This window comes from Quercus robur, chromosome 9 (genome assembly GCF_932294415.1).
Source record: "Quercus robur chromosome 9, dhQueRobu3.1, whole genome shotgun sequence".
Lineage (NCBI taxonomy): Eukaryota > Viridiplantae > Streptophyta > Magnoliopsida > Fagales > Fagaceae > Quercus > Quercus robur.
In genome coordinates this window covers 19,283,558-19,301,761 of record NC_065542.1, presented here as the reverse complement: position 1 = coordinate 19,301,761, position 18,204 = coordinate 19,283,558, and the positions used below count along the sequence as shown (strand labels likewise).

Below are 18,204 nucleotides of genomic sequence, written 5' to 3'. Positions count from 1 at the left end.
CAAAACCGCATTTGTCAAGTCAGGCCCTCCGGTAGTCGAAAGACTCGAAACGAAAGGACTGTTTGTTTGTGTGTGTCAGCTTCTCACCATACTATATATATATATATATATATACTCTCTCACTTTTTTTTCTACTTTTCCAAGGCCCTTTCAAATTACTCTTTTTTTTTTTTACCAAAACTAAACCAACACAACACAAAAGCAAAATTCAATTCTATACCACCATCATCAACAACAACAACAACAACAACAACATTTTGTTTAGTTTATTATATACAAAAAAAAAAAAAAAAAAAACACACACACACACACACAAAATAAAAACTCTGCGAGCGAGACCCTCAAACCCCTCTCTCTCTCTTCTCTTTGGGGGTTCGCCTCTTTCTCTCGTTCTCTCTCTCTTTCTCTCTCTAAAATCTCTCTCTCTCTCTCTCTCTTTCTTTCTTCCTCTTCTTCTTCTCGGATGTGAATTCGTCCGTCGCTCTCTTCTCTCTCCTCTCTCAGGTACTCTCTCTCTAACTTCTATTTCTCTGTATAAATCCGATCTATGTGTATCTATTTTGGAGAATCGAAACGCAGCGTTTTGTGTTTTGCTTGTTTTGGTTGAAATATAGGGTTTTGAGTGTTAGTTCAATCTTTTGATTTCTGTTTCTGTTTCTTTTTCTTTTCTTGTTTCTGATTTTTTTGTTTTTGTTTTTGTGTTTTTGAAAAACAGTAAAGTAGACCAGTCTGGAGAAGTGAGATGACATCGATAAGATCGTCCTTGCCGTCGCGGCTGCGGCAACTTTTGTCCGGCGAGGGCTCCTTTGTTCCCTCCGTTAAACTCGACTCCGAGACCGTGAGTTTTCGCTATTCAACCATATATATATAAATTTCTATATAGACATGTTTATTTATGCACAGAGAGAGAGAGAGAGAGAGAGAGAGAGTAAAATATATACAGCAGCTGCTTGTGAATATAGGGCTTTGTCAGAATTGTTAGGGTTTTTGTTTTTTGACCTGTATATTTTGACTGCTTTAGATTTGATATATGTGATATATAGGGTTTTTTTTTTTTGGGTTGTTTTTAATTGGGTAGGCTTTTTAATCAGTGTTTGGCTGTAGGTATTGGTGCCCGTTTGGTAAAGCTTATCTTTTTCAATGCTCTTAGGGGCATGAGCATAAACTGCTCAACCAGTCAGAGTGAATGCCCGTGAATTACCCGGCAATGGGTTTTGGCGGGTGGGGTAAAGTAGGTTTTACTGGCTAGAGACGAGGCCAAAGGGCTCTTCTTTTATATAAAAAAGTTTAAGCTTTTTATTTTTTTAAGATACGACTTTAAACTTCACTTTTTCAAAAAGCCCGCCATTTGGGCATTTGGCCGGTTATTAGAAACTTTTTTTCTTCTTCTACTAGGCTGTAGTTGTATCTGACTGAGAGGTTTGCTTCATAATTTTGTTACTAATATAGCTCAAATGGCACCTCCTCCTTTTGTTTTTAAGAGTAAGGTGGAGGGTGAGGTTGTGGGGTTCAAGAGATGCTAGTTGTTTGACCCCTAAACGTCTTTGTTAGAAACACCAAGAGATGCTAGTTGAGCTACAAGGCTTTTGGCATAAGGAGTTGAGAAACATTTATAAATCGTAACTCCATGTATTTGTACATGTATGCAATTGTAAGTCAAATTGTGAATTATGTAAGACCAATAGTATGAATAATAGGATCAATATGCTGAATTAGTTTAAACACATGATAGTTTGTGTTGATTTTCTTACTAATTGGAACCACTGAATGAAATTTTAATTTTTTATTTAATGAGTATGTGGTTTGTGTTAGCATTTATTACATTTAGCAAGTGTTTTCTGCACATAATGCTTGTTTAGTGAAGTTAGGATTATGATCCATAAATAAATTTGTTTATGGGAGAAAAAGTGCAAATTGAAATTTAAACTAGGATGACATGGTGAGTAATTATTAAGGACAATGTGCTTTCCAAAGGTAGCAATTTTGATGACATAGTTGCACTTTTGGACTGTTTACCTAATTGTTACGTATACGTTAAAATTGTTCAAATATGTTTTTGTCTAATTCTACATGGTTTTAAATCATCAATGGGTGCTTATACTAGGCCTACTTGATACTTTAAAAACTATATGGGTGTGTTCATGCAACTTCACTTGTAATGCAAACAGTGGGGTAGAAAAAGTCAGATCTCAGTGATAACCTAGGTTCTAGTCACTTCATACCTAGATCATTCATCTGAGTGATGAGATGGTAGAAATGGTAGGTAATCTGCAACTAAAACACTAAAATATGTTTTCCCGTATTTAAAAGCGAGCTTACATTAGAATAAACTATTTGAGCTTAATGGTCTTTGTAATTTTAGAGTTCTTGTGTGATTTTCAGCTAGTATACTCCCGGTGTGCTTGTTGATATTTTTTTTCTAATACAATTTATCTCTTTTAAACAAAAAAAGTGCTTACATTAGAATTTGGATCGTGATTTATCTACAGGTACATACATATCTATAAATCCAGCTTCTTTAGATTAATTCTGCCTTTTGAATTTGGTTACTGTTTTAATGAGTCTGAGTATTACTTCTTAATTTTGAGATTTTAACAGCAATTTTCAGATGGTGTCACTGAATTTTCTCCCCTTGTTAAATTGAGTACTTAGTTTGTTGCCTAGTCCCTATGATAAATTGTTATTTGTTTATTTTATAGTCCTCCATGTGTTTTTACTTATTGTTTTTTCATGTTTGTGTGTTTTATAGGTCCTCCTTAACCTTCTATTTTAAATAATTGTTTATTCTGCTGCTATTGATTTTTATATTGTCAAAAAGTTGTAAACTTCCAAAGTATTTAAAATGGACATTACTGCATGTGTTGAGACCTATGTGGTGTCATTGCAGTAATGTATGCAATCTGTGTGTGCACGCTTTTTTTGGCTGTGGAATGTAAACTGCACCCCTTGCATGGTGTCAGGGGCTCAGGAATGTGGAGAAGATTTGACCCCTTTGCACTAGCAACTACTGCTAGCTTATCATAGGAAATATTATATAAATCGATTAATTTCATGAAGGGGGGCTGAGTCAACATGAAGCTTCCCTTCAATTTTTACCTTGTTCATATTCAACTGGAGGTAGTGATTAGTTGTGTTAGACTGGTATTGCATGTGTAAGGGGGATGTGGAAACTACGAATCATCTTTTCTCCATTGCACTGTTGCTAGAGGGTTGTGGAATGTGGTTTACTGGGTTATGCTGATAGGTGATGTGGTGCTCTTAGCTAGTTGGTTGGGCAAGGTTAGCAGGTGCAGTCCAATATGGAGCATGATCCCCTATTGTCTCATTTGGGGTATTTGGCGGGAGAGGGATGCTCAGACTTTTGAGGGTTTCATGACCTTGGCTTTTATTCATCAAGACTTTCTCTAAGTGGATGAATGCTTCAGTCTAATATTACTTTTCTACTTTGCCTGATTTTTTTGATTGTTGTAGTTTTTTTATGTTTAATTTCTGTGTACTTGTATATTTCTTGTGTACATGGGTGGGCACTCTTTCTGTTTAATCAATGAAATTTTACTTGTCCCCAAAAAAAAAAAAATCTTATTATTATTCTACCTTTAATGTGCTAAAAACATTGACTCTTTATCATAACATGCAGCCGCCAAAAATCAAAGCCTTTATTGATAAGGTGATCCAGTGTCCATTACAAGATATAGCAATACCTCTTTCTGGTTTTCGTTGGGAGTACAGTAAGGTAATAGCATGCTATTTCGGCTGTATGCAGTTCTGTTCTGTTTTGTTTTTATTTTCAAAATTTTAATTTTTAAATTCCTTTTTTTTATTTGTTGCTTTTAATACAGGGGAACTTTCACCATTGGAGGCCGCTGTTTCTGCATTTTGATACATATTTCAAGACATACCTTTCTTCTAGGAATGACCTCCTCATGTCAGATAAAATTTTAGAAGATGATAGTCCATTTCCTAAACATGCAGTTTTACAAATTTTACGAGTAATGCAAACAATTTTAGAGAATTGTCATAACAAGAGTTCGTTTGATGGCTTAGAGGTATGTTGATTTTGTGTCACAAGTCATGTGTTTTACTGAGTAAAGTTGGACATGAAACTATGTACCCGGATCTTTTATCATGAGCCTTGTTAGCTTTAGGTGCTATTATATTATATTATCTCTTTTATTTCAACTGGTTCTTTTCTAATATATATTATACCGTTTCTCCCTCTTCAGAATTTCAAACTCCTACTTGCATCAACAGATCCTGAGATTCTTATAGCTACACTAGAAACTCTATCTGCACTCGTGAAAATTAATCCCTCCAAGCTGCATGGAGGTGGGAAGTTGATTGGTTGTGGCTCAGTGAACAGCTATCTACTGTCTCTAGCACAGGGGTGGGGAAGCAAGGAGGAGGGTTTAGGTTTGTATTCTTGTGTAATGGCAAATGAGAGAACCCAGGAGGAAGGGCTTTGCTTGTTCCCATCTGATGTAGAAAATGACTCTGACAAGTCTCATTGCCGGATAGGCTCTACCCTTTATTTTGAAATGCATGGGCTTAATGCTCAAAGCACTGAGGAAAATAGAGGCAATCAAAGTGCTTCTAGTTTGAGAGTTATACAGATACCGGATCTGCATTTACGGAAGGAGGATGATCTGTTACTGTTGAAACAGTGCATTGAGCAGTACAATGTACCTCCTGAGCTCCGGTTTCCTTTGCTAACAAGAATTAGATATGCTCATGCTTTCCGTTCACCCAGAATATGCAGGCTGTACAGCCGGATTTGCCTTCTTGCATTTGTTGTGCTTGTTCAGTCTAATGATGCTCATGACGAACTTGTGTCATTTTTTGCTAATGAGCCAGAGTATACAAATGAGTTAATAAGGATTGTGCGGTCTGAAGAATCTGTTTCTGGAACCATTAGGACACTTGCAATGCTTGCCTTGGGAGCTCAGTTAGCCGCATACACATCATCTCATGAGCGGGCACGGATTTTGAGTGGATCTAGTATCAGTTTTGCTGGGGGGAATCGCATGATACTTCTGAATGTGCTCCAGAGGGCTGTTTTATCGCTGAAGACCTCCAATGATCCATCCTCACTTGCCTTTGTTGAAGCACTTCTTCACTTCTATTTGCTCCATGTTGTTTCATCCTCGAGTTCCGGGAGTAATATTAGGGGGTCAGGCATGGTTCCTACATTCTTACCTCTTTTGGAGGATTCTGATCCTACCCATATGCATCTTGTCTGTTATGCTGTTAAAACTCTACAAAAGCTCATGGATTACAGTAGTTCAGCTGTTTCCCTGTTTAAAGAGTTGGGTGGAGTTGAGCTTTTGGCTCAAAGACTGCAGATAGAAGTACATAGGGTTATTGGTTTAGCTGGGGCTAGTGATAATTCAATGATCATTGGTGAGAGCTCAAGACACGGTGATGATCAGTTGTACTCCCAGAAAAGGCTTATTAAGGTTTCACTGAAGGCACTTGGGTCTGCCACCTATGCCCCTGGCAACTCTACTAGATCCCAACATTCCCATGAAAGTTCTTTACCTGCTACACTGTCACTGATATTTGGCAATGTAGATAAATTTGGAGGTGACATTTATTATTCAGCTGTGACTGTTATGAGTGAGATAATCCACAAAGACCCAACATGTTTTCCTGCTCTGGATGATTTGGGTCTTCCAGCTGCCTTTTTATCATCGGTGAGAGCTGGTATACTGCCTTCGTCAAAGGCTCTGACATGTGTTCCTAATGGTCTTGGTGCCATTTGCCTTAATGCCAAAGGCTTAGAGGCTGTGAAGGAAGCTTCAGCATTACGGTTTCTTGTTGACATTTTCACCAGTAAGAAATATGTTACGGCAATGAATGATGCTATTGTTCCTTTGGCAAATGCTGTGGAAGAGCTTTTACGCCACGTATCTTCACTGAGAAGCACTGGTGTTGATATTATCATAGAAATTGTTAATAAGATTGCTTCTTTTGGGGACAGTAACTGTACAGGGTCTTTGGGGAAATTAGGTGGGGGCACTGAAATGGAAATGGATCCTGAAGACAAAGGCAGTGAAGGCCATTGCTGTTTGGTTGAAAAAGTTGATTCAGCCACAGAAGGGATCAATGATGAGCAGTTCATCCAGCTGTGCATCTTTCATTTGATGGTACTGGTTCACAGGACTATGGAAAACTCTGAAACATGTCGGTTATTTGTGGAGAAGTTGGGAATTGAAGCTTTACTGAAGCTTCTTCTGAGGCCTAGTATTGCACAGTCATTTGATGGGATGTCTATTGCTTTGCATAGCACCATGGTTTTCAAAGGTTTTACTCAAAATCACTCTGCTCCACTAGCACGTGCTTTCTGTTCCTCTCTCAGAGACCATCTGAAGAATGCTTTGACTGGATTTGGAGTGGCTTCAGGGTCCTTTTTGCTGGATCCAAAAATGGCACAGGATAGTGGAATATTTTCTTCACTTTTCCTTGTTGAGTTCCTTTTGTTTCTTGCTGCCTCAAAAGACAACCGTTGGGCAAGTGCATTGCTTACAGAATTCGGAAATGGTAGTAAGGATGTTCTGGAAGATATTGGGCGTGTACATCGAGAAGTTCTGTGGCAGATCTCTCTTCTTGAAGATGTCAAGCCTGAGGTAGAGGATGATGGTGTTGGTTCTACCTCTGAGTCACAACAGTCAGAAACGAGTACAAATGGAACAGAAGAGCAAAGATTCAACTCTTTCAGGCAGATACTTGATCCATTACTGAGGAGGAGGACGTCTGGATGGAGTATTGAATCCCAGTTTTTTGACCTTTTAAACATATATCGTGATCTTGGTCGTCCTACCAGCTCTCAACAAAGACGTACTGATAGTCCTTCAAACTTGCGATTTGGAGCCAGTAATCAATTCCATCATTCAGATGCTGCTGGAGATGTTGGTAGAAAGGAATCTGATAAGCAGAGATCCTATTATACTTCTTGCTGCGACATGGTGAGGTCACTTTCTTTTCACATTACACATTTGTTTCAAGAGTTGGGGAAGGTAATGTTGCTTCCTTCTCGTCGACGGGATGATGTTTTGAATGTTTCCCCTTCTTCAAAATCAGTGGCTTCTACTTTTGCATCCATTGCACTGGATCACATGAATTTTGGGGGTCATGTAGTTCCTTCTGGAACTGAGGCGTCCATATCAACAAAGTGTCGGTACTTCGGTAAGGTTATTGATTTTATCGATGGCTTTCTACTGGACAGGCCAGATTCATGTAATCCTGTTCTGCTGAATTGCTTGTATGGGCATGGAGTTATTCAATCAGTTTTGACGACATTTGAAGCTACCAGTCAATTGCTGTTTGCCGTCAACCGGACTCCTGCATCTCCCATGGAAACTGATGATGGGATTGTAAAGCAGGATGAAAATGAAGATACAGATCATTCATGGATTTATGGTCCTCTAGCTAGCTATGGGAAACTTATGGACCACTTGGTGACCTCATCTTTCATATTAGCTCCTTTTACAAAACACTTGCTTGCTCATCCTCTAACAACTAGTAATGTGCCCTTCCCACGGGATGCAGAGACTTTTGTAAAGGTTCTTCAGTCCATGGTGCTGAAGGCAGTGCTTCCTGTTTGGACTAACACTCAGTTTGTTGATTGCAGTTATGATTTCGTTACTTCTATTATTACTATAATTAGACATGTCTATTCTGGGATTGAAGTGAAAAATGTCAATAGCACTGGTACTCGTCTGACGGGGCCCCCTCCTAATGAAACTACTATTTCAACAATTGTTGAGATGGGTTTTTCCAGGTCTCGTGCTGAAGAAGCTCTGAGGCAAGTTGGATCAAACAGTGTGGAGTTAGCAATGGAGTGGTTGTTCTCCCATCCAGAGGAAACTCAAGAAGATGATGAACTTGCTCGTGCACTTGCCATGTCCCTTGGGAACTCTGAATCAGACACAAAGGAAGCGATTGCCAACGACAATACCCAGCAGCTTGAAGAAGAGATGGTCCAACTTCCTCCTGTTGAGGAGTTGTTATCTACTTGTACTAAGCTTCTGCAGATGAAGGACTCTCTTGCTTTTCCAGTTCGAGACCTGCTTGTGATGATATGCTCCCAAAATGATGGACAATACAGGTCTAATGTCATCTCCTTCATTGTTGACCGAGTTAGGGATTGTAGTTTGATTGCTGAAAGTGGAAATAGCACCATGCTATCTGCTCTTTTTCATGTTCTTGCACTAATTCTTAATGAAGATGAAGTGTCAAGAGAAATTGCTACAAAGAATGGTCTGGTTGCAGTTGCCTCAGATCTACTTTCGCAGTGGTGTTCTGGATTGGTTGGAAGGGAGAAATGCCAGGTTCCTATGTGGGTAACAACTGCTTTCCTTGCTGTTGACCGGCTCTTGCAGGTGGATCAAAAATTGAATTCTGAAATTGTAGAGCAGTTGAAGCGTGACGATGTTAATAGTCAGCAGGCATCTATCAGCATTGATGAGGATAAGCAAGCCAGATTGCAGTCTGCATTGGGATTAGTTCCAAAGCATACAGATATACACGAGCAGAAGAGGCTTATTGAGATTGCTTGTAGTTGCATCAAGAACCAGCTTCCCTCTGAGACGATGCATGCTGTTCTCCAACTATGCTCTACTCTTACCAGAACTCATTCTGTTGCTGTTAGTTTTTTTGATGCTGGGGGATTAAGTTTACTGCTTTCTTTGCCAACAAGTAGCCTTTTTCCTGGGTTTGACAATTTGGCTGCTTCTATTATCCGTCATGTTCTTGAAGATCCTCAAACTCTCCAGCAGGCAATGGAATCTGAGATAAAGCACAGTTTTGTGGCTGCCACTAATAGGCATTCAAATGGAAGAGTCACTCCCCGTAACTTCCTGTCAAATTTAAACTCTGTTATTTCACGGGATCCAGTAGTCTTTATGCAGGCTGCTCAGTCTGTGTGCCAAGTTGAGATGGTTGGGGAAAGGCCCTATGTTGTCTTGCTGAAAGATCGTGACAAGGATAAGTTCAAAGACAAAGAAAAATCGTTGGAGAAAGAAAAAATACAAACTACTGAAGGGAAAGTTTCTTTGGGTAATGTCAATTCAGTTGCTTCTGGGACAGAGCATGGAAAAAGTAATGATCTGAATTCAAAGAGTGTCAAAGTTCATCGGAAATCTCCTCAGAGCTTTATAAATGTGATTGAGCTTCTTTTAGATTCTGTTTGTACTTTTATTCCTCCCCTGAAAGATGATGTGGGTGTGGATGTTGTTGATACCCCATCATCAACTGACATGGACATTGATGTCACTGCGATTAAGGGAAAAGGAAAAGCCATTGCCACCACGTCTGAAGAGAATGAAGCCAATGGTGATGAAGCTTCTGCATCACTTGCAAAGATTGTATTTATATTGAAGTTTTTGACTGAGATTCTGTTGATGTATGCTTCATCTGTGCACATTCTTCTTCGGAGAGATGCTGAGATTAGTAGTTGCAGGGGTGCTCAACAAAAGGGTCCTGCTGGTGTACACATGGGTGGAGTATTTCATCACATTCTTCACAAGTTTCTTTTATATTCTCGGAGTTCAAAAAAGGACAAGAAAATAGATGGCGACTGGAGGCATAAACTAGCAACCAGGGCTAGCCAGTTTTTGGTTGCGTCTTGTGTCCGCTCCACAGAAGCAAGGAGGAGGGTTTTAACTGAGATCAATTGTATATTTAATGAGTTTGTTGATTCATGTAATGGTTCTAGCCCACCAGGAAATAATATCCCTGCTTTTGTCGATCTGCTTAATGATGTACTGGGCGCTCGTACACCTACTGGTGCATACATTCTAGCAGAAGCTTCTGCCACATTTATAGATGTTGGTCTGGTTAGGTCATTGACTCGTACTCTCCAAGTGTTGGACCTGGACCATGCTGACTCGCCTAAAGTTGTTACGGGTCTAATTAAAGCTCTGGAGTTGGTAACCAAGGAACACATCCATGCTGCTGATATGAAGGGTGATAACTCAACAAAACCTTCTGATCTTACTCAACCTGGAAGAACGGATAATACTGGTGACATGTCTCAGTCTATGGAAACAGCATCTCAATTCAATCATGATTCTGAGCCAGCTGATAATGTTGAGCCTTATAATGCTGTCCAAACTTATGGGGGCTCTGAGGCTGTTACAGATGACATGGAACATGACCAAGATCTTGATGGAAGTTTTGGTCCTGCTACTGGGGATGACTATATGCATGAAAATTCTGATGATGCAAGGGGTCTTGACAATGGCATTGATACTGTTGAATTACAATTTGAAGTCCAGCCTCATGGACAAGAGAATCTTGATGAAGATGACGATGAGGAGATGTCTGGGGATGATGGGGATGAAGTTGATGAAGATGACGATGAGGATGATGAGGAGCATAATGATCTGGAGGAAGATGAAGTCCACCATCTGCCCCATCCTGACACAGATCAAGATGATCATGAGATTGATGATGATGATTTTGATGAGGAAATAATGGAGGAAGAAGAAGAGGATGATGAGGATGATGAGGATGGAGTAATACTTAGGCTGGAGGAGGGCATAAATGGAATAAATGTTTTAGATCATATTGAGGTTTTTGGTAGAGACAGTTTCCCCAACGAAACTCTCCATGTGATGCCAGTTGAAGTTTTTGGTTCTAGACGTGAAGGGCGTACTACATCCATCTACAGTCTTTTGGGCAGAACTGGTGACAATGTTACCCCATCAAGACATCCTCTTCTACTGGGACCTTCATCCTCAGCACACTCAGCTGCTCCTCGGCAATCTGGTAAGCTCCTTCCATAGATGGTTTTTTAGACCTTGGATTCTTACATTTGGTTGTGGCTTAATTCTTTCATCTATGTTAATATTTAAAGTTCTTTACCTCTGATGCTGGAACCCTCTGTTGCAGATAATGCCCGTGACATGGTCTTTTCAGATAGGAACTTGGATAGCACCTCGTCACGGTTGGATTCTATTTTCCGATCCCTGAGGAATGGGCGCCATGGACACCGTTTAAACTTGTGGATAGATGATAGCCAGCAAACCAGTGGTTCAAATGCAGGTGTAGTGCCACAAGGCCTCGAGGAGCTGCTTGTTTCCCAATTGAGGCGACCGACACCTGAGCAGCCTTCTCAACAAGTCACAACAGCAGAGGAGCCTCAAAGTAAAGGCGAAGGCGATCAGTTACAGGAATCAGAAGCAGGTGCAAGGCCTGAAACTGCTCTTGAAAGCAATGTAAACAATGACTCTGGTAATGCATCACGTCCAACTGCAGTAATTGATAGCTCTGGCAATGCTAATGAAAGGCCTACTGCTAGTGAGTCTCTACAAGGAACAGATGTGTCCAGTGCACAATCACAATCTGTTGAAATGCAGTTTGAACACAATGACGCAGCTGTACGAGATGTTGAAGCTGTGAGCCAAGCAAGTAGTGGAAGTGGGGCAACGATAGGCGAGAGCCTTCGAAGCCTAGATGTTGAAATTGGAAGTGCTGATGGCCATGATGATGGAGGAGAAAGGCAAAATTCTGCAGATAGAATGCCGTTGGGTGATGCACAGGCAGCTCGTGCAAGAAGGACAGTTGTGTCTTTTGGGAATTCAACTGCTGTTGGTGGGAGAGATGCATCTCTTCATAGTGTAACTGAAGTTTCAGAAGGTTCTAGCCGAGAAGCAGATCAGGATGGTCCAGCTGCAGAACAGCAAATCAATAGTGATGCTGGTCCTGGGGCAATTGATCCTGCATTCTTGGATGCTCTTCCAGAGGAGTTGCGTGCTGAAGTTCTTTCCGCACAACAGGGTCAAGTTGCTCAGCCCTCAAATGCTGAACCACAGAATGCTGGAGATATTGATCCAGAATTCCTTGCAGCCCTTCCCCCTGATATCCGAGCTGAAGTTCTAGCACAGCAGCAAGCACAAAGGCTACATCAATCTCAGGAGCTGGAAGGTCAACCCGTTGAAATGGACACAGTCTCAATAATTGCAACATTTCCTTCAGATTTGCGGGAAGAGGTACTTTGTCCTTAGGAGTTTGTTTTCTACGTTTATTTAGTAATTAGCGAAACAAATGTAGAATTGAAAGTGAGTCTCTTTACAGTTTTCATATGTTTCTCCATCAGGTTCTATTAACTTCGTCTGATGCTATCCTTGCAAATCTCACGCCTGCTCTTGTTGCGGAGGCAAATATGTTACGTGAACGATTTGCACACCGATATAGTCGCACCATCTTTGGTATGTACAGGAATCGCAGAGGTGAGCCTTCAAGAAGAGATGAAGGTATAGGATCTGGACTTGGAAGAGCTGGGGGGAGTGTTGCCCGTAGGTTGGTTGGAGCCAAGCTAGTTGAAGCTGATGGAGCTCCTCTGGTTGACACAGATGCCTTGCATGCCATGATTAGGCTGCTTCGTGTAGTTCAGGTATAAACTTTGATATGTCCATATGTCTTCTCCTTCATGATCAATGCATATTTTTTTGAGTAACATGATCATTCCATTAAATGGACATAATTTTGCAGCCGCTGTACAAAGGTCAGCTGCAGAGGCTTCTTTTGAATTTATGCGCTCATTATGAAACCAGAACTTCTCTGGTGAAGATTCTTATGGACATGTTAATGCTTGATACAAGAAAGCATGTAAACAACTTGAGTGCTGCTGAGCCTTCTTTTCGGCTTTATGCTTGCCAGAGTAATGTGATGTATTCACGTCCTCAGTCTTTTGATGGTAAGACTTCTTATTTAATCTATCCATGTGAAAGTTTTGGTTGTCCACATGATTGTTATTGAGTCAAGCTTGTTCAAGAATGTGTGGACCATGGTCGTAGATTATCTGTTGATTGACGTAGACATTGTAATTTGAGCTCCTGGTGCTTTGAAGGATGTTGAAGCTACTCAGTGTTGATCAGGTTCTATCTAGTGTTAATCTATGTTTCTTCGCAGTCCGAGTGGTAGTATGAAAAATGTAAATCTTTGTTTTTTGAGTTTTAAAGTGGACAGGAGAGAGGTTAGAAATAGTTAAAATGACTTTTGACGGATGCCAAGAGCCTTGTAGCTGGTGTTTCCAACCGAGACATCCAGGGTTCAAATCCCCCTCTAGGCTCCAATTGTCGAATTATCCTTAAAAAAAGAAAAAATAGAATACTTTTTACGGATTTTTAAAACTCTTTTGTTGCAGCTCAGTGATTTTGACATGCATAAAAAGACATTTGCTCTGATGTCAGTGATTTTGACATGTAGTAGTAGGCAACTAGTCACCAGCTTACCGTGTATTTGTTCTTGTAGGTGTTCCCCCCTTGGTATCTCGGCGAATTCTTGAAACTCTTACATATTTGGCTCGGAATCACCCATTTGTGGCAAAGATTTTGCTTCAATTTAGGCTGCCTCACCCTGCTTTACTAGAGCCAGAAAATGCTGATCAGGGACGGGGTAAAGCTGTGATGGTTGTTGAAAAAGATGAAATGGATAGGAGTGAGAATCAAGAAGGATATATATCCCTTTCGTTGCTTTTGAGCCTCTTGAGTCAACCCCTTTATTTGAGGAGTATAGCGCATCTTGAACAGGTGATGCTTTGCACGATGCAGTATTTGGTTTTCTTATATTGGTTCTTTTAGTCTTTGTTCATAAGGCTGACATGATTGTATGTTCTTTTCTTCAGCTTCTTCACTTATTGGAGGTTATCGTTGATAATGCTCAAGGTAAGTCAGATATATCTGACAAATCTGGGGCATCTGCTTCTGAACAACCATCTGGTCCAGAAAGTTCCACATCAGATGTTGGGATGAATAGAGAACCTGGCCAAATTTCTTCCGGGGTTTCCACATTGTCAAAAGATGTTGATTCTTCCAAACCCACCACTTCTGATGCACCTAAGGAAGTTGATTCTCGAACTGTACTGCTTAGCCTGCCGCAAGCAGAACTTCGACTTCTATGCGCATTGCTTGCTCGAGAGGGGTATGTTGTGGCTTTCGGCGTATATAAATTGCATTTTTTCTGCCATTGTATCCTACGAACTGTTATACTTTTGACTACTAAAACCTGGATAGCTGGATTTCTCTTGTTGGCCATGTTTTGGGTGTACACTTTTGAAATGTTTTCCCTTCCGTCCATTCATCGATATATATGTGTAATGGCTTTTGTGTGTGTTTTTTATTTTTTTGTTGGGGGGAAGGGGGTGGTTAGGCCATGTCTCACTCATGAGTTGTACCTAATGCATCTGCTGTACAGACATTATTGTGGTTAGAGATGGCCATGGAACACTCAGCATGTATTTGATACAGGACTGACCCACACTTGCACTGTTGCTTCTATTAAGTTCATTGTGACATGTCTACCAATTTGGTTTGAATATTTGTGTTCAGAGTGGATTTCATTTTGGCTTTTCACATTGACTAGTATATACACTTACTCTGACAAATCATGTCCCCAGGTTGTCAGATAATGCATATGCTCTAGTGGCGGAGGTAATGAAGAAATTGGTGGCAAATGCTCCAACTCATTGTCGTCTTTTTATTACTGAGCTAGCAGTAGCTGTTCAAGGTTTGGCTAGATCTGCTATGTCTGAGTTAGGCACGTTTGGTGAAACTTTGGATGCACTCCTCAGTACATCATCTTCTGATGGATCTGCAATCTTAAGGGTTCTGCAGGCATTAAGCTCTCTTGTTGCATCACTGAAAGAGAAAGAGAATGATCCGAAAATTCTTCCTGAAAAGGAGTATACAGCTGCTCTTTCTCAGGTATGGGACATTAATTCAGCTTTGGAGCCTCTATGGCTGGATCTGAGCACTTGCATAAGTAAAATAGAGACTTATTCAGATTCAGTGCCTGATTTGCTAACTTCATCTAAAACATCCACCTCTAAACCCTCTGGTGTAATGACGCCGCTTCCTGCGGGTTCTCAGAACATCTTACCATACATAGAATCTTTCTTTGTGGTGTGTGAGAAGTTACATCCAGTGCAGCCAGGCTCTAGTCATGAATTTAGTGTTGCAGCAGTTTCAGAGGTTGAGGATGCTAGCACTTCTGCTGGCCAACAGAAAACCTCAGGCCATGCTTTGAAAGTTGATGACAAAAACATTGCTTTTGTTAAGTTTTCAGAGAAGCATAGGAAGTTGCTAAATGCTTTCCTTCGGCAAAACCCTGGGTTGCTGGAGAAATCGTTCTCCCTCATGCTGAAGGTTCCTAGATTCATTGATTTTGACAACAAGCGTGCTCACTTCAGATCAAAAATCAAACATCAACATGATCATCATCACAGTCCTTTAAGAATTTCTGTAAGGAGAGCTTACATTCTTGAAGATTCATATAATCAGCTGCGTATGAGATCCACTCAAGATCTGAAGGGAAGGTTGACAGTTCACTTTCAAGGAGAGGAAGGTATTGATGCAGGTGGACTTACAAGGGAGTGGTACCAATTGCTATCCAGGGTTATTTTTGACAAGGGAGCACTGCTTTTTACAACAGTGGGCAATGAGTCAACATTTCAGCCAAACCCTAACTCTGTTTTCCAAACAGAACATCTTTCATATTTCAAATTTGTTGGACGAGTGGTGAGTATGTTATTTTGTTGTGTGTATTGGGCTGAGATGCTGGTTGTGTGGTTTTTGCTTATGCCTTCTTACCTTTTCAGGTTGGAAAAGCACTTTTTGATGGGCAACTCTTGGATGTCCATTTCACTAGATCTTTCTACAAGCATATATTGGGGGCAAAAGTTACTTATCATGACATTGAAGCCATTGATCCTGATTACTTTAAAAACCTTAAGTGGATGCTTGAGGTAGGCTACGTGCAACTCTTTCTCCCCCCCCCCCCCCCCCCTCTTCTCTCTCTGTGTATGTTCTTAGTTTTCCATCTGTCAAAAAAAGAAAATGTTCTTGTTTTCCTCTAATTTTTCTCACATGATTGCTTGTTTGCCTTCGCAGAATGATATTAGTGATGTTCTGGATCTTACATTTAGCATTGATGCTGATGAGGAGAAGCTGATATTGTATGAAAGAACAGAGGTAAGGATTTTTCCAGACTAACTCATCCAAAAAAGAAAGGATTTTCCAGGCTCCTTTATGAACTTTGGTTCCTCTGGTGAAAAACATTGTTGTTATGTTTACATGTGGTGAATCTACTTATCAAAAAAGAAGAAGTTCACATGTGGTAAATCTAATGCAGGTGACGGACTATGAACTCATTCCTGGTGGACGGAATAAGAAAGTTACTGAGGAGAATAAACATGAATATGTTGATCTAGTTGCTGAACATCGGTTAACGACTGCTATTCGTCCTCAAATAAATGCCTTTATGGAAGGGTTTATTGAATTAATTCCTAGGGAATTAATTTCTATCTTCAATGACAAGGAACTTGAATTATTGATTAGTGGGCTTCCTGATATTGATCGTGAGTTTCCTTCATTACTTGATTAATCTTTCTACCCCTTGTACTTGGTTAATCTTTTTTTGCATCTGTATTTCAGTGGATGATATGAGGGCCAATACTGAGTATTCTGGATATAGTCCTGCATCTCCTGTGATTCAGTGGTTTTGGGAAGTTTCTCAGGGTTTCAGCAAGGAGGATAAGGCTCGTCTTTTGCAGTTTGTGACAGGCACCTCTAAGGTATTTTCTTTTATTCCCTTTTTGTAACATATTTTCTCTCAGATCTATAATCTATTGAACAAAACTCTTAATTTCAAAGAATGTGATTTTGTTCTGCCAGACTTCTAATAACAAATATCTTTAATATGCCAGACCTCTAAATAACAAATCTGTTTAATTTCAAAGGATGTGATTTGGTCTTGAGTATATGCACATGGACATGCCTGTGATATTTGTTGGCTTATTGTTGAAGTATTTGATCCCTTACTGTTCTCTTACAATCACTCACTTCATATTTATTTTTGATCTATCCATCGATCCTGTTTCTGAGCTTGAATGCTGGGTTTACAACAGTATCAGCTATAATTGTCATCTATTTTCTTGCTTTTCACTGTTTCTTGTCAGGTCAACAACAGCTTTCTGTTTTGGTGTCTCAGGATGCTGCCAATTGTTGAATATTGTGACAAACTTAGCTTGCCTTGTTCTTTTACTAGCATGCCTCTTTTGTACTGAATGATATGTTTTCTGTACATACTTCGCATGCCTTTTAGTCACATAATGGGTTTTGAGTTAATTTGTTAGTGGTCTGATCACTGTTCTTTCCAATTCTCCAGGTGCCTTTAGAAGGTTTCAGTGCACTTCAAGGAATTTCAGGCTCACAAAAGTTTCAGATACACAAAGCATATGGCAGCCCCGATCACTTGCCTTCAGCTCATACTTGGTATATATTTTTTTTCCTTAAATATTTCTTGTCTTTGATCACTTAACTTCAATTTATGATCTTTGTTAATACTCTGTTGCTACTAACATTGTTATTGGTATAAATGTTCTAATTTTTAACTCTTGATTTATGCAGTTTCAACCAATTGGATCTACCAGAGTATCCCTCTAAACAACACTTAGAGGAGAGACTACTGCTTGCAATTCATGAAGCCAATGAAGGATTTGGATTCGGTTGATAATCATTAAGGGAGGCTTCAAAGTAGCCATGTAGATAATATAGATTATGTCAACATCTATCAAGAAAGGGAATCCGGGGTGTTAATTGTGGGCACATGATATGCTGGGTTAATACATGTTTATATACTGTATAGTCGTATATTTGCTATGGGAAATGCCTCTTTGGCAGTTTTTGATTTTGCCAAAATCTTTTTATTTTTTCTAGTGCAACTACTCTTTTGTTCCCATCCAAAAGAAATTTATTTATTCTTCTTTACTATTTTACTTTGCTGATTATAGTTCCCTCTCTTGTTCAAAAGGAAAAAAGAAATACACGAGAGAAAAAAAGAGGAATTATTAGACTAGGTCAAGAATGCGGTACTTGATAATAAAATTTCTATTAAAATTGTTCCAATGGTCTGGTATGTTATCGGCTTTAATCTTAAGTGCTGAATTTTCGAGGCTCTAAGTAAGCCTAGGTATTTGATTCCGAGTTCCTTTATCTTTATTTTTTTTACTCTTCAATTTTTGTGTTGTATTGTCCTCATTTGGCATGCGCCAAATTCGGTAGAGCAAAGAAATTTTTATTTGTCTTTATCTAGTTTTAGAGCCCATTGTATCTATTTTAAGGGGCTTCTAAAGTCATTTAAGCCGTGGATTTTAAATAAAACTCTTTTAACTTTTAGTTAAATTAAAAAAAAAAAAACATTTTA

General features: G+C 39.7%; 1 protein-coding gene across 1 annotated transcript; it reads left to right on the top strand.

Moving 5' to 3' along the window:
• The first annotated feature begins 313 nt into the window (after positions 1 to 313).
• LOC126698458 (E3 ubiquitin-protein ligase UPL2-like) lies at positions 314 to 17,691 on the top strand. Its single transcript, XM_050395687.1, has 17 exons — positions 314 to 504; positions 716 to 838; positions 3,638 to 3,733; positions 3,840 to 4,046; positions 4,224 to 10,767; positions 10,891 to 11,990; positions 12,098 to 12,394; positions 12,493 to 12,697; positions 13,255 to 13,532; positions 13,628 to 13,923; positions 14,399 to 15,518; positions 15,599 to 15,745; positions 15,891 to 15,971; positions 16,132 to 16,357; positions 16,434 to 16,573; positions 17,167 to 17,273; positions 17,409 to 17,691. Exons 2-17 carry the CDS (start codon positions 743 to 745, stop codon positions 17,509 to 17,511), a joined length of 11,043 nt encoding a protein of 3,680 aa, XP_050251644.1. The 5' UTR covers positions 314 to 504; positions 716 to 742; the 3' UTR covers positions 17,512 to 17,691.
• The last annotated feature ends 513 nt before the right edge of the window (positions 17,692 to 18,204 follow it).

What these genes read in the sequence shown, in the direction of transcription:
- LOC126698458 (XM_050395687.1), top strand. Translation starts at nt 743, where the DNA reads ATGACATCGATAAGATCGTCCTTGCCGTCGCGGCTGCGGCAACTTTTG. An exon ending in TGGGCTTCCTGATATTGATC is followed by an intron (nt 16,358 to 16,433) that starts GTGAGTTTCCTT and finishes TCTGTATTTCAG; the next exon opens with TGGATGATATGAGGGCCAAT. An exon ending in TTGCCTTCAGCTCATACTTG is followed by an intron (nt 17,274 to 17,408) that starts GTATATATTTTT and finishes TGATTTATGCAG; the next exon opens with TTTCAACCAATTGGATCTAC.